Source organism: Theobroma cacao, chromosome 6 (genome assembly GCF_053813885.1).
Source record: "Theobroma cacao isolate CCN51 chromosome 6, ASM5381388v1, whole genome shotgun sequence".
In the NCBI taxonomy this organism is placed as follows: Eukaryota; Viridiplantae; Streptophyta; class Magnoliopsida; order Malvales; family Malvaceae; genus Theobroma; species Theobroma cacao.
Window position 1 is genome coordinate 1,453,809 of NC_142644.1, and position 14,348 is coordinate 1,468,156.

The 14,348-nt window shown below is 35.0% G+C and overlaps 2 protein-coding genes and 1 long non-coding RNA gene across 8 annotated transcripts in view; all 3 read left to right on the forward strand.

The window, feature by feature from the left end:
• The window catches only part of LOC18595188 (exocyst complex component EXO84B), a 24,817-nt gene continuing 10,469 nt past the window's right edge, over positions 1-14,348 (forward strand). Inside the window, exons 1-7 of one of the 2 annotated variants that reach the window (XM_018123157.2) lie at positions 4-414; positions 541-638; positions 2,756-3,812; positions 4,562-5,074; positions 5,855-6,043; positions 6,128-6,264; positions 6,581-7,099. In XM_018123157.2, the coding sequence (XP_017978646.1) occupies positions 262-414; positions 541-638; positions 2,756-3,812; positions 4,562-5,074; positions 5,855-6,043; positions 6,128-6,264; positions 6,581-6,734 (2,301 nt within the window). In that variant the 5' untranslated portion in view covers positions 4-261 and the 3' untranslated portion in view covers positions 6,735-7,099. Of the gene's footprint in view, positions 415-540; positions 639-2,755; positions 3,813-4,561; positions 5,075-5,854; positions 6,044-6,127; positions 6,265-6,580; positions 7,100-14,348 lie in introns of those variants that run through there. The other variant, XM_007023023.3, reaches the window with a different exon arrangement.
• LOC148761960 (uncharacterized) lies at positions 11,143-11,969 on the forward strand. Its single transcript, XR_016027092.1, has 2 exons — positions 11,143-11,190; positions 11,325-11,969. It is a non-coding gene; the product is annotated as an uncharacterized LOC148761960 (long non-coding RNA).
• The window catches only part of LOC18595191 (exocyst complex component EXO84B-like), a 6,557-nt gene continuing 4,185 nt past the window's right edge, over positions 11,977-14,348 (forward strand). For 2 of the 5 annotated variants that reach the window (XR_016027091.1, XM_088807461.1), the window contains exons 1-3: positions 11,977-12,887; positions 13,006-13,198; positions 13,311-13,408. Coding sequence is in view for 4 of the 5 variants with exons in the window: in XM_088807461.1 (XP_088663587.1) it covers positions 13,046-13,198; positions 13,311-13,408 (251 nt within the window). In the remaining variant the exon portion in view is untranslated. The remainder of the gene's footprint in view (positions 12,888-13,005; positions 13,199-13,310; positions 13,409-14,348) is intronic. The other 3 variants (XM_088807458.1, XM_088807459.1, XM_088807460.1) reach the window with 3 other exon arrangements.

Consider the following 14,348-nt stretch of genomic DNA (forward strand, 5'->3'; position numbering starts at 1 on the left):
CCAGGTAAAAATCTGGCTACGCCGCCCCCAAGGGCTCCTCTTTTTTTCTCTTTTCTTCGCACCCACCTGCTGCCTGCCCACCAACTCTGGTTCCATGGCTGGACTCGTCTAAAATTCCCAAGCTGCCCTTAGATCCATTTTCTTTTTTCTCACTTTCTCCATTTCAATCCGAATAATTGGCTTTGCCTGCCCTAAAGCCTCATTTTCCGATCTGATTTCAGTTGACGGCAACATAAGACCCAAGAGGAAAGAGGAAGAGAAATGGCGACGGCGAAAACGGGACGGTCCACGCGAGCGACGGCGGGAGCTGCAAAAGAAAACGGCACGAAAATCGAGGAAGGCCTGAACGTTTTCAAATCCGATAAGTTCGACGCCGATGGTTTTGTTCAGTCCAAGTGTTCTCTCAACGACAAGGTTTCTCGCCATTTCTTTCTTCTTCTTCTTTTTCTTCTAATCTATTTATTTACTACTTTTTAAGTTTTTTTTTTTAATTCAAAATTTGAATGTTAAACTCTGATTAAATGATTTAATTCTGAATAGGAAATAAGGCAATTATGTTCTTATCTATTGGATTTGAAGAGAGCTTCTGCTGAAGAAATGCGTAAAAGTGTATATGCTAATTATTCCGCGTTTATACGGTAACGTTTTGGCCTTCCTCTAGTCCACTATATTTGTTGTTGTTGCTAATTAATTAGTTAATTGTTGTTTAATCATGATTATGGAAACTTGAAAAAGGAAAATAATAAATTTATTCGATCATTTGCATTTCCCCTATCTAGTAGTTTTTCCAATGCTAAATACTAACCTCAGCCATTAGCATTTGGTCATAGTGATTGCCTGTTTAGGGTATACGATCTCTGTTGTAATGTTCATAATTAGTGGTTCATATTGACCCAATATCATCTGATTCTTGCTTATTGCATTTCAATTAAGGACTCATCTCGCTACATCTTGTGAAAAAAAAGAAAAATGTCCTTCCCAACAAAGACGAAATCAGAAATTCTATGTGCTTCACATGAAGCAAAAAACTGTTGGTTGATAAACCAGGCGGGCGTTATCTTGTTTTGCTACTTGCTTTTCTTGTGTGTGTATTACTTACTCCAAATTTTCTACAAAGTAGAAGCAAAGAGTGCAAGGCATAATTTTATTTGATTGAAAGTGAACAAATGGCTCAAATGTAATGTTGTTCAAACATAATTTTTCTTATGCAAATAAAGGATCATGCATTTATGTTATCTATGAAAGTTAAATTTTTGTTTTAATTCTTCAAACATATTGGTTGCTTTTGAATCCAAATGCACTTATTGCTTTGTTAGTTGAAGCAATAAAGCTAGTAGCAAAAGTAACAACCAGACAGAACTTTAATTCTTAAGCTTTAGAGTTTGGGCCAAAGACTGGCTGAGCAAAGTAATAGTAAAACCTTTGCAGAAGTACACCCTGGATTGAGTGCAGAGGAGTGAAGTCCTTTGCATATATGATAAAGTCACTCCATTATTGCAGCTTCAGCTGGTTTTCCATGCATTTTAATTGTGAGAAAAAGCATGGAAAGTATTATTGAGTTATCTGGTGTGAGTATCCTGGTCTGGACTGCATATGCGCCTGATGTGTTGTATGCTTGCTAGGCTGGATCAAAAATATACAAAAATGTAAATTTACTAGAAAACTGGAAATTGGACACAGAAAGGTTGTTTTCTAGCACCCTACCATTTGTTTGGAAATCCTACTTAATGCTATGGTATTTGACAGAATTCCATAGATCTAAGAACCACACATCAAAGGACAGATAGAAGTGTAATTCCACAAGAGGTATGTGCTCTAGAAGTGAGCACATGGATTTCAGTTTCTTGAGACTACAGAGATATTATTTGCACATGGATTTCATTTTTCTAGGGATTGCTGGAGGTGCTTATGTGGTAATGGCCTAATACTAACTTTAAACACAATGTGTAGGAACTATGTTTTAAATGAATTCATGTAGTCTGCGGCCTTTTTTTTTTTTTTAAAAAAAAAGAAATTATATGCTAAATCAAGTATGAAGCTTTGTCAATTCTGTTGGGTTTGTCTGTATGAAGAAGAAAATTTTCCACACTTTTTTCTTCTCATTATTTGCTATATTATGTTGTTTTCTGTTGGTTAAATGAGAATCATTGTTTTGTCAGCAGTGCATTTGTTTTTATTCTCTCTCTCTCTCTCTTTCTTACTGAAAATTGTTCTGTTAGCTGAAATTCGGTGCCCGTTGTGGACACTTCATTTTATACTCTTTATTTTTGTTCAAAGGGATGCAGTTTATAGATGTAGAGGTTGCCGTTGATTTTATTGAGATTACTAGGAAAAGGTATTGAAAACAGTGTTTGAATGTTTGTTGCATCTAGCAACTAATTAGTTTTTTTTTTTTTTTCTTTCTGAAGAATTTATGTGGATCTTTACGTGTTCTCAGTATTAAGAGACCAGTAATTTGGTTACATTCATAGAAGTTGTAGAGGTGTGAAACTTCAGGATCCACGTGGGGTTGGGGAGTTGTACCTTGGCCTGCAATGCCCCTACCTTAAAGGGTGGCGCCTGTCCTTGAACTTAAAGGCCTAAGCGTAGAGGTGTTGAAAGTAAAACTTCTTTGTTGTTGCCCCCAGAAGGGAAGGGGGATGGGTTGTTGATAAATTTACTTGTTATTGATGATATTAATCTTTAGAAGCTGCTGTCATTGTTTAAAAATTAGATGGATTCTGGATTTTAAGACATGTGGGCTTCGTTCTTGCAGCACGTCTAAAGAGATATCTGATTTAGAAGGAGAGCTTTCGTCTATAAGAAATCTGCTTTCGACGCAGGCAACGTTAATTCATGGTTTGGCTGAGGGAGTTCATATAGATTCATTGTCCCCCAAAGCTTCTGAAGGCCCTACTGCTAATGGCTTGTTGGATATTGAAGATAGTGAACCTTCAGATCTGGAGAAATGGTCAGCCGAATTCCCTGATCTCCTGGATGTTTTGTTAGCTGAGAAGAGAGTAGATGAAGCTCTGGCAGCGCTTGATGAAGGAGAACGTGCAGTTGCTGAAGCAAAGGAAACAAAATCATTGAGTTCTTTGGCACTTACATCTCTAGAGACTACTATTATAGAGCGCAAGCAAAAGTTGGCTGACCAACTTGCTGAAGCTGCTTGTCAACCTTCTACACGCGGTGCTGAACTTCGTGCATCAATATTGGCTCTTAAAAAGCTAGGTGATGGACCACGTGCTCATACTTTGCTCCTTAATGCACACTTCCAAAGATATCAATATAACATGCTTAGCCTTCGCCCATCAAGCACCTCATACGGAGGAGCATATACTGCTGCCCTTTCACAGTTGGTGTTCTCTGCTATTGCTCAAGCTGCTAGTGATTCCTTGGCTATTTTTGGCAAGGAACCAGCTTATACTTCGGAGCTTGTAATGTGGGCAACGAAGCAAACGGAGGCTTTTGCCCATCTTGTTAAAAGACATGCATTGGCTTCTTCAGCAGCTGCTGGTGGTCTAAGGGCAGCTGCAGAGTGTGTTCAGATAGCTTTAGGTCATTGCTCATTGTTGGAAGCTCGTGGTTTGGCACTTTGTCCTGTGCTCTTGAAACTCTTTAGGCCTAGCGTTGAGCAAGCGCTTGATGCTAATCTGAAAAGAATTGAAGAAAGCACTGCAGCTCTGGCTGCTGCTGATGATTGGGTGCTAACATATCCCCTAGGTGGTACTCGTCAATCTGGCTGGCCCTCTAGTGCATCCGTTGGTAATACAACAGCATTTCAGCATAAACTAACAAGTAGTGCTCATCGATTCAATTCAATGGTCCAGGTGAACAGTTTAATTTAATATAAATGTATCTTGTCTTTGTTATGTGTGTATACTTGCACATGCATATCTGCCTGACCTGTTTGTGCTTTTCTCTTTTTTTTTTTTTTGTTGAATTTGATCTTGTTATCTACCTTCACTTTTTGATAAATCATGGATGAAGGGAATAACTTTTCTTAAAGTGGTTCTTTAGCCTGATAATCGGATTCCAAATTGCAAGGCGAATCTTGTGGTTAAGATACTAGTAATTTGATACCTAATTTATCATACTTTTCTTTGGTTCTGCAGGTTTTGAAACTACTTTTGTTTAAATATTCAGGGTGCCTTTTTTAGTTGGTCCCACTTAGTCTTTTCACTCATAAATCTTTTGGCATTTCATCTATTCAAAATCACTCTTCCAAATTTGTGTTCTCCAATGGTGTGGGGATCCTTTGGGCTTAGGGAGCTCACTAGTGTTGATGGGGCTTTATGGAATGGTTTTGGTTGGATTAAATAGGTTGAAATATGGAAAAGAGTAGGATCAGTGGGTTTTAGCCATAGAAATTCTAGTTGTTCGTCTGTGAAGGAAAATTAGAGGTGGACAGCATTTGTTTGTAAGATCATTGGTGGACATTGGACATAGCCATGTAGGAGATTGTGGATGGCATTTGTTTGTAGATTGATGTTTTATGCATTTCTCTTGGTTCATTTTGTTGTGTAATGGCTTTATATCCTTTGACTCATTGTGATGTCTATTCTGCTTGCACTTATAGGAGTTCTTTGAGGATGTGGGACCACTATTAAGCATGCAGTTGGGAGGGCAAACACTGGAAGGGTTGTTTCAGGTGTTTAACTCATATGTAAACATGCTCATAAAAGCATTACCTGGTTCAATGGATGAAGATGCAAACTTTGAAGGTACCGGAAATAAAATTGTGCGAATGGCTGAGACTGAGGCCCAACAAATTGCTTTGCTAGCAAATGCATCATTATTGGCAGACGAACTTCTCCCACGTGCAGCCATGAAGCTTTCCCCAAATCAGGCTAGTTACAAGGATGACCACCGTAGAAGAACTTCAGATAGGCAAAACCGTCATCCTGAGCAACGAGAATGGAAGAGGCGCCTTATGAGTTCAGTTGAGAGACTAAAGAATACATTTTGTCAACAACATGCCCTAGATCTCATTTTCACGGAAGAGGGTGATAGCCATCTTACTGCAGAAATGTACATTAATATGTATGGTACTGCAGATGAGGTGGAGTGGTTTCCATCTCTAATATTTCAGGTGATTTTATCGTTCTTTTATATATATGTCATTACACCTGGTTCTCTTGGTAGTTGGAATATTGTTTCCTTTAATCGTTGTTTGTGGCTCAAACCACCTAGTTTGAGCAGGTGTGTTTTACTTTAACCATTGTCTTCGCTTTTAACATCTCATAGTATCTTGTTTGTAAGGTTATAATTCTTATTTCACACTTCAGATTTAGATTTCTTCCTCGATTAATAGTTGATTTGTCTTTAGTACTTGATATAGGCATGAGTTCGTATTTTTGTTTTTGTTTTTGTTTTATGTTTTTAATATGTAAGTTGAAAGTTTTCATGCTGGGCAAAACCGTCTTCTGCTGTAATTTTGTTTTTATAAGGGCCTTGGTAATTTAATCTAGTCTAGGGTCTCTTGGAGTTTCTAAAAGTTCCATATGTGTTTCCTTTAAGTTAACGTGTATGTGTTTATTAGCCAGTTTCTTTCGCAATTTTTGATCCTAGTGAATGAGGGAGAAGTCTTGGGAGCTCCTTTTAAAAATAACCATACAATCTTCATGTTTTTTACTTGGTTTTGGGTTAACAAAATTATGAGGTAATTATTAATGCATGGATGCTTGGAGTCTCATGCATGCTCATTCTACCTGTTTATATATTATTCTTTGCTTTCTATTTACAGCATAGGTTTTTGGTGTTTAATGGGCTTTCACTCAATTTTTTTATGTGATATTTTACTTTAATTTTCTCTATGCTATGTGGTTTGAGAATTCTGACCACGTTGTCATGATATGTTTTTACAATTCAGGAACTCTTTGCAAAACTAAACAGGATGGCTAGCCTGGCAGCAGATGTGTTTGTAGGAAGGGAAAGATTTGCTACATCGCTATTGATGCGACTTACAGAAACTGTCATCATATGGCTGTCAGAAGATCAAAGCTTTTGGGATGATATTGAGGATGGACCAAGGCCTTTAGGTCCACTTGGTTTACAACAGGCATGTAAACTTGTTATCATTCCTTTTGTGCTTTTGCATTTGTATTGGATTGTTAAAATTGAGCTATTTCTTGTCTATTTGCAGTTTTATCTGGATATAAAATTTGTCATATGCTTTGCTTCCCAAGGCCGGTACCTATCAAGGAATTTGCATAGAGTTGTCAATGAAATAATAGCTAAAGCCATGGCTGCATTTTCTGCTACAGGGATGGATCCATATAGGTATGTTATGATAGTTCTTTTATTATTATTATTAAATTTATGAGATGTTTCTCATAACTGCGGTTCTTGTTGAATACCGTGTATTTAACATTGTTGGATTTAACAGGAAGATGGGAAGCCCATACTGAAAAATTGTTAGATGCATGTACAAGTATAGGAAATTCTCATGAATTGCTGTATACTTAATAGCTTGACGCCCTTCCCCCCAAATTTTTTTTCTCTTCCTAAAGAAGTTAGTTGGGTTTTCAGTTAGTAAATTTCGGCAAATATATTGTATTGGCATTGAAGCATTTGGTTTTCGTTTTTTTCCTGTCAGCGTGCTGCCTGATGATGACTGGTTCAATGACATTTGTCAAGATGCAATAGAAAGATTAAGCGGAAAGCCAAAAGCCGACCGGGATCTAAATAGCCCTACTGCCTCCGTTTCAGCACAATCAATGTCATCCGTCAGATCGCATGGGAGTTCCTAGGCATATGTTTCCACCTTTGTATATTTGACAGCTAACAGAATTGGTAAATGGATCTCTCCAGGCAGATCCCTGTATTCATAGTAAGGCATTTAAATTTTTTTTTCACATTTAATTCTTCTTTAAACCTTGGTTATTCTTTTCCTAGGTTCGATGTATGCATGAATCATGGTCATAAAGTTAGGATTCAGCGAATCCAACGGTCCTCCCCCTTCCCTTCCCTTCTTTTTTGCAGTTACCTTACATTTTGGTTTGAGTGAGTCGTGATTATGTAAATGTTGATTGCTTGATTTGTTTTTTAGTCTCCGGGAACTAATCATGTATAATTCTTTGATAATATGGTTTAAATCGTTTGTCTATTCATTTAATTATGTATTCAAAATAAAATCTCGAGTCGTTCATTTATTATTATTATTATTGTTTGAGTACAAGATATCTCTATCTGAAGTCTTTACTGCTTAGTGCTTACTCTTATCGCATGAGTTAAGCCGGTTAAAATATTTTTTTAAAATTTATATTTAATGTATTGTTAGTATATAATATTTGTATATTATTGTTTAATTAGAGTATAGGATTATTTATATTTATTATTTAATATTTTTAATTTTTAAATTTATTTTATTAATAAGATGATAACATTTGATTCGATGATAATATACTATGTATTAAATATATATCTTATTTGATTTGGTTTTGAAAATGCAAACATGTACTTGATACTTACATGGGCCCAAACCCATGCAATTTCACCTTTTCTTTTCTGATAAACGAGGACATAAGAAGATCTGTAATAGACTTCTGAGGTTGGTCTTTAACAATGGCCATCACTTTTATAAAGAAAAAAGTTTAAATGGGCGGTGGCTAGCCCTTCAAATTTAAAGGTGGCTACACTCAAGAAACCTAAGCTAATGTTTGCTTCTCTCAGTGATATTAGAGTTTAACAGTTGCCTCACTACACCTCTCATTGTAGGTCTTTTACTTGGTTAAACTCTATGGTAAATATTTTGAATTTATTATGGTTCTCTCGTTAAGGTTATTCGTCTAATATTATTTCAATTTTTATTAAACTCTCTGACAAGATATCCAATTTCATAATTATATATATATATATATATAGTTTGATTCAATTTTTTTCTTTTCATTATCTATCCTATTCTCTTTTCATAACTCTTATAAATTTATTACTATATATATTATGCAACTAGATATTTAAATTTTATGTTTCAAACATATTAATTATTTTGAATTTTCCATCATCGATAATTCTACTTATTTATCTATTTATTCATTATTACGAGTATTACCATTTTCACTATTTCATTTTTATTTTTGGACAACTTAAATGAGTATTTGTTATCTATTCTTTTGTATATCATTATTTTTTTACATATTTATTATATTTGTATTTATATTTTGATTAATTTATTGTATAATAATTTTTATTTATTTTAATTAAATTAAATATCTCGAAATCTTAAAATTGAGGCCCTCCTATCGTACTAGTAGGGCCTTAATTCGAATTCCAAGCCTAAAAAAAAATTCATCCGAAATTATGACTCTTCGCATTTCGGGAGAATGTCTCATCATCAGTATAAGTTTGTATTATCTCCATTAGCACTATCATATGTGTAGGAACACTAATTATAAGCCCTACATGGTACTTCCCTTTTTATTATATTCTCTACCATTTCCCTTTTTGTGCTAAATATTTACCTTTTAGATTTTAATTCATTATCATCATTATTTTATAACCAAATATTTATTTACTTTATATATCTATATTTTATCTACCTAAATACATTTTCCTTTGAACTAAATATTTTTCTGCTCCTATATTCATTATAACTATATGTATTTAGTTACCTACCTTAAAAAAATTAATTTTTTTATACATGCCCTTTCTACATCTTTATGTCTGCTTCAATCTATTTTTATACCTAAATATATTTTATCTTTTTTTTTATTTTTTTGTTTTAACAATTTCCTTTCCCATACCACTGATTTTATACTTGTAAAAAGTACCAAATATCTTTTCGCATCCATTTTTTTTTAAAAAGCTGTAAATTTATTTTCTTAAAAATAAATAATAAATAAAACAAAATTAAAAAAATCATTTAAAACAGACATCAAAGATTCAAACCCAATAACTTCAGAACCCAGAACATACCAAGGTTCGGGCTTAGACTAGCCGAAAAAACTGGACCTTGCCCACAACAGCTCCAGAAGCCCACTTCTTCTCCGGTCAAAGTTCACCGTTCAGGACAGAGGGATGGAGGCTTGTTCTTCCTAAAATGGCACCGTTTTGGGTGCTATCCTCACTGCTGGTGGACTATTGACAAAACAGTGCCGTTTCAGCACTTTAACCTTTCTAAAACCAACCTATAAAATTTTTTTTTTGGTTATCATTTTCTTTCCTACCATTCTCTCTCTAGCCGTCACTCACTCGCTTTCTCTCTAAAAAATCACGCTTTTCTCCCCAAATCCTTCTACTCCTCCTACCAGCGGCTTGAAACCTTCTCTCTCTAAAATTCTGTCCCTTTTCCTCCCCCTCTCAATCGGTGACTCAAACTTTTCCTAAAACCCCAAAAAATCAAAGAAAAGGAAAAGCTTCGATCTAACTACTGCCCTTCCCCACTTCTGTTGATTTTTTGATTTCTTTTTTTGGTTTTTCTTTTGTGGCTAGGGTAAAATGGTTGCTAGAAAGCTTAGGGTTTTTTTTATTTTTTGGTTCTGCAGTTCCTATATATATTTTTTCTTCTTTTTTGGTTCGGATTTGCCCCTTCGATTTTCTTCTCGAAGAGGGCAGCTCCCTTTGAGCGCTGGGGATGCCACCTGTGCTCCCCCAGCCTCGTGAAGGATCTGCCAGACGTGACTTTTCCGCATCTGGCAGGGTAGTTAGTTCTGAGCAGGGTGCAAAACGCACTCTGCTAAACCATTTTCATCATCTTGCTTTTTTTTTTTTCATTTTTAGTGTTATTTTTTGGTTTTTTGTTCTTTTGAATCTGGTGAAGCTTACTTAGTTTTAATCCCGATTTATTAAATTTGCTTGTATTTGTTTAATTTGATCTGAATTTGTGATCTTAATGTTCTTTGGATATGTTTTTGGGCCTCAAATTAAAGGTCCAAACCCAATTCTCATTGGGTTATGAACCAAGACACCAACAGAATAAAATAACCCAAAAAGCATATAAAATAAAATAAAAAAAAGAAAAAAAGAAATGGGAATAATAAAAACATGTCAACAACTGTTCTTTTTTGTACATTTTTGAAATAAACAACAGTGTAAAAACGTAAACACTATATTTGATCTAATTTATTAATTTTCTTTATTCAAAGTTTTACGCAATTGAAAAAAAAAAAAATTTTAAAAAAGATAAACCACTCTTCATCTGACACCTTAATACTTTCAAGTTAAGTTTCCACTAAGGAAGAAAGCAACGAAAGGAGAAGGAAAATAGTTGTTTGTTTATTAATCTTTCATACAATGCTTACCAAGTCAATCTAAATCTTTTTCCCTTCATTTTTGTATCTTAATTATTCTCAAAACAAGAAGATTAATTGGACATACTTTTTCTAGGAGGAATAATTTTATAATCAGTTGGAAGTTTCCTTTACAAATTAAATAGAGAATGTAGGATTTGTTGTCCACGCGAAGAAATATTGTTTAATCAAATAATTATATATTATTAGTATTATTATATAGTATAAAAGTTACGTTTAATTATTTATATAACGTAAATAATTAATTAAAGAATGTAAAGCGGTGAAATTTTTGACATGTAGGGGTAGGAAGCTGATTACCTTGTATAAAAAATTAAATACACGTAACTTTTACAATATATATTTTATAACAAGTGAGTTGAAAACTTATGTTTATCTCTATATACGTTTATCTTTGACAATTTGATTAAAAAAATATTCCTCCGGTCCAAGGCATCGAATAACAACACTCCCTACACTCACCTATAATTTGACTTCAACACAAAATAATCCAAATTAGATGCTTAATTAAAAATCAAATATTTTACCATAGCTAAAATTCAAAGCCTTTACGTAATTCTTACGCCATTTCAATAAAAAAATAATTCCTCCGAGTGGAAAACTCACTCTGATCATGACTAGTACCATTAAATATTTTAGGGTTGCATTCAACGATTGAGAACTGCCATGAATTAGTAGGCGCCCGTATTTTTTTAAAATGAAAAAGACTTTAATTCAGTAGAATCCAACACCAATAGGAGTTGGTATATATGATTCGATATACGGTACCTAGTTTGACTTGGTATATGCACTGCACAAATTGGCATACTATATTTTAATCATTTACATGAGGTAAGAAATGTAAGATGGACGAAAAATTTTCCCTTTAAAAACCGCTACTGTCCCAGCAAAACTCACCAAAACAAAAAGCAAAAAAAAAAAAAAAAGAAATGTCTCCTGCCAGTAATCTTTCCTTGAGGTTGGCATCGCATCTTTCCCTTGTTTTCAATGCTTAGATAACGAATGTTTGTATTCAAATAGCTTTTTTTACTGATTTGATCTTTTAATGAATGTTTCTTGAACCAAAATATTGCATTTTTCGCCTTGGTGCAGCAACAGTAGTACGGCCAGCAATCATAAGCATGCCATTTTGAGCTTCCTAATAGCTGCTTTTCTCGCGTTATTGCCAGTGAAATTGCATTCGTTGAATTCCCCGGGAGCTGGATTTGACACGCACCGTGCGATCCTCTCGGTCTTTCTCACCACTACGCTTGCGTACGCCGTCGTTTTAGCAATCGAAATCAACCTTGGAACCAACAACAGCCCATATCACCTTATCGTGAGTAAAATCAGTCTCTTGCTGGGCAGTGTCGGAACGGTCTGTCTTCTTTTAATACTGGTGCGTGGTCTTGGGTATGTCACTCTTCTAATTTGGGCCCTCTTCCTTGTCAAGCTCATATATGAAGCATGCCAAAGCCTACATCAGCTTTATAGGGCAATTTCATTTGCCTCCGATTTATTCAATGGACTGCTTGGTCGCAGTCGAGGTGGCTATCAGAACGAAAGAAGAATTATGCTACCTGTTTAAAGCAAGGGGTGTTGATAGATACTTAATTAAGTTTTTAGTTAATAAATATGACATATGGTATGTCATGCTAATTAATTTGTTAATTTATCTTTTTTCCTGTAATAAAATTTTTTGTGATTAGTAGCTATTGAACTTTGCAATATAAGGATGGCCAAGGTTGTCGATTGCCAGCTGGGTGTCTCAAGTAAAACCTATCAAACCAAAAGGAAACGCAAAATGCCCCTCCCTCGTTCCAAATCTCTTTTTTCTTATTATTGAAAGGAAATTTTACTCAATAAAATTAATAAACAACATAGATAACAACAATACTCATTCAAATAAGTTCGACAAAAAAACAAGATAATCTATCCTTTACTAATCTAAAACACTTCATTTGGTTGAATGATTGTGGTTATTAGTGATTTTCATATCACTACCCAGGGTATAATTTTGATAATTTTGAACTCCCACACAGCAAACACAAATTCAATTTTGAATTTGTTCTTGATCTTGAGAGATAGTATTAGCCTTAATTAGGGAATCGATTTGTGTTTAATGTGTGGGAGTTCCTTTCCAAAAGTGAAAATCGAATTTGTGTCTCTCATGTTGAATTTTCATTTGCTATGTGTTCGAGTTTATCTCTCAATGAAAGGTTGTGTATTTGCTTTTAAAATATCTCGTCTCACTCATGTGAACAAATTTTAATTAACTGTTCAACCCGGAAAAACTGGAAATGCTGGATTAGTGATGAATAATAGCATTTGGGAATTTTGTTCCAAAGCTCTATTTCACAAGCTGTCGTAGTTCTGTCGGATGTGGAATCTTGCCTCCATTGTTTGCCTTTCCATAAGCTATGTGTGGTTTTTGAATTGGGTGTTACTTTATTGAGAAGAATGGCTATTGCTCTTTGCATAACTGTCCCATTTGCAGTGGAAGCATGGTGATTAACTTACGCATTTGGTTGTTCGGCATATAGTTTTAAAGTCTTCAATAGTTCATTTGTTTGTCTGCTTCTATTTGTGTGGTTGGTGATGCTTTTTAATACCAGAACAAGGCTGGAAATCCAAGCTGATGCAGCATGTGTGGATCTGGCCCATAGTTGAATAGCTGTAATCTTTGTACTCAAGCTATCACTTTGGTTCCATAGTTTCGACATGTTTTTCTCCATTTCAATCCCAATAATTGCCTTTGCCTGCCCTAAAGCCTCATTTTCCGATCTGATTTCAGTTGACGGCAACATAAGACCCAAGAGGAAAGAGGGAGAGAAATGGCGACGGCCAAAACGGGACGGTCCACGCGAGCGTCGGCGGGAGATGCGAAAGAAAACGGCACGAAAATCGAGGAAGGCCTGAATGTTTTCAAATCCGATAAGTCTGACGCCGATGCTTTTGTTCAGTCCAAGTGTTCTCTCAACGACAAGGTTTCTAGCCATTTCTTTATTCTTCTTCTAATCTATTTATTTACTACTTTTGAGTTTTTTTAATTCAAAATTTGAATGTTAAACTCTGATTAAATGATTTAATTCTGAATAGGAAATAAGGCAATTATGTTCTTATCTATTGGATTTGAAGAGAGCTTCTGCTGAAGAAATGCGTAAAAGTGTATATGCTAATTGTTCCGCGTTTATGCGGTAATGTTTTGGCCTTCCTCTAGTCCACTATATTTGTTGTTGTTGCTAATTAATTAGCTAATTGTTGTTTAATCATGATTATGGAAACTTGAAAAAGGAAAATAATAAATTTATTCGATCATTTGCATTTCCTCTACCTAGTAGTTTTTCCAATGCAGAATACTAACCTCAGCCATTAGCATTTGGTCATATTGATTGCCTGTTTAGGGTATACGATCTCTGTTCTAATGTTCATAATTAGTGGTTCATATTGTCAGAAAATATGAGAGAGCGGCGCAGGATGATGTGAGAATGTGATATTCTCATTACCAGATAGGGAAAAAATCGTTACAAAGTTTATATACAGAAGTTTAACCTTAAGCTGAAAGAAGAATAAGCTATTAAATGCTTCACTAACTAATCATTACACTAACTAAATTTTGAAAATAAACTGTACATAAAACGGTGTAATTCTGAAGCTTTTGACTCTTACTGAAACGCTGTGTCCTTCTTTTCTTCTTACCCCATTATTATTGAAACGATACGTCTGGGGTCTTCTTCCTGTGGCTTTCTTCTTCAACCCGATCACTCTGTTCAGTGAAACCACTTGTCCAGTTCTTCAATTCTTCAATCCTTCAAGTGTGAGCTCAATACTCCCCCTCAAGAGGAATGGTGAACATCGTGAACGTTCATCTTGCTCAAGAGTTTATAGAATTGATTCGGCTGTAATGCTTTAGTAAGAATATCTGCAATCTGTATGTTGGTTGAAATGTGCTTTGGTTTGATCAAGCCAGTGAGGACCTTCTCTCTAATAAAATGGCAATCTATTTCTATGTGTTTGGTCCTTTCATGAAACACTGGATTTTTGCTGATGTGTATAGCAGACTGACTATCTGAATAGAGATCCATTGCTTCATCTTGTTTGATTCCAAAATCTTCCAAAAGACTTTTGATCCATATC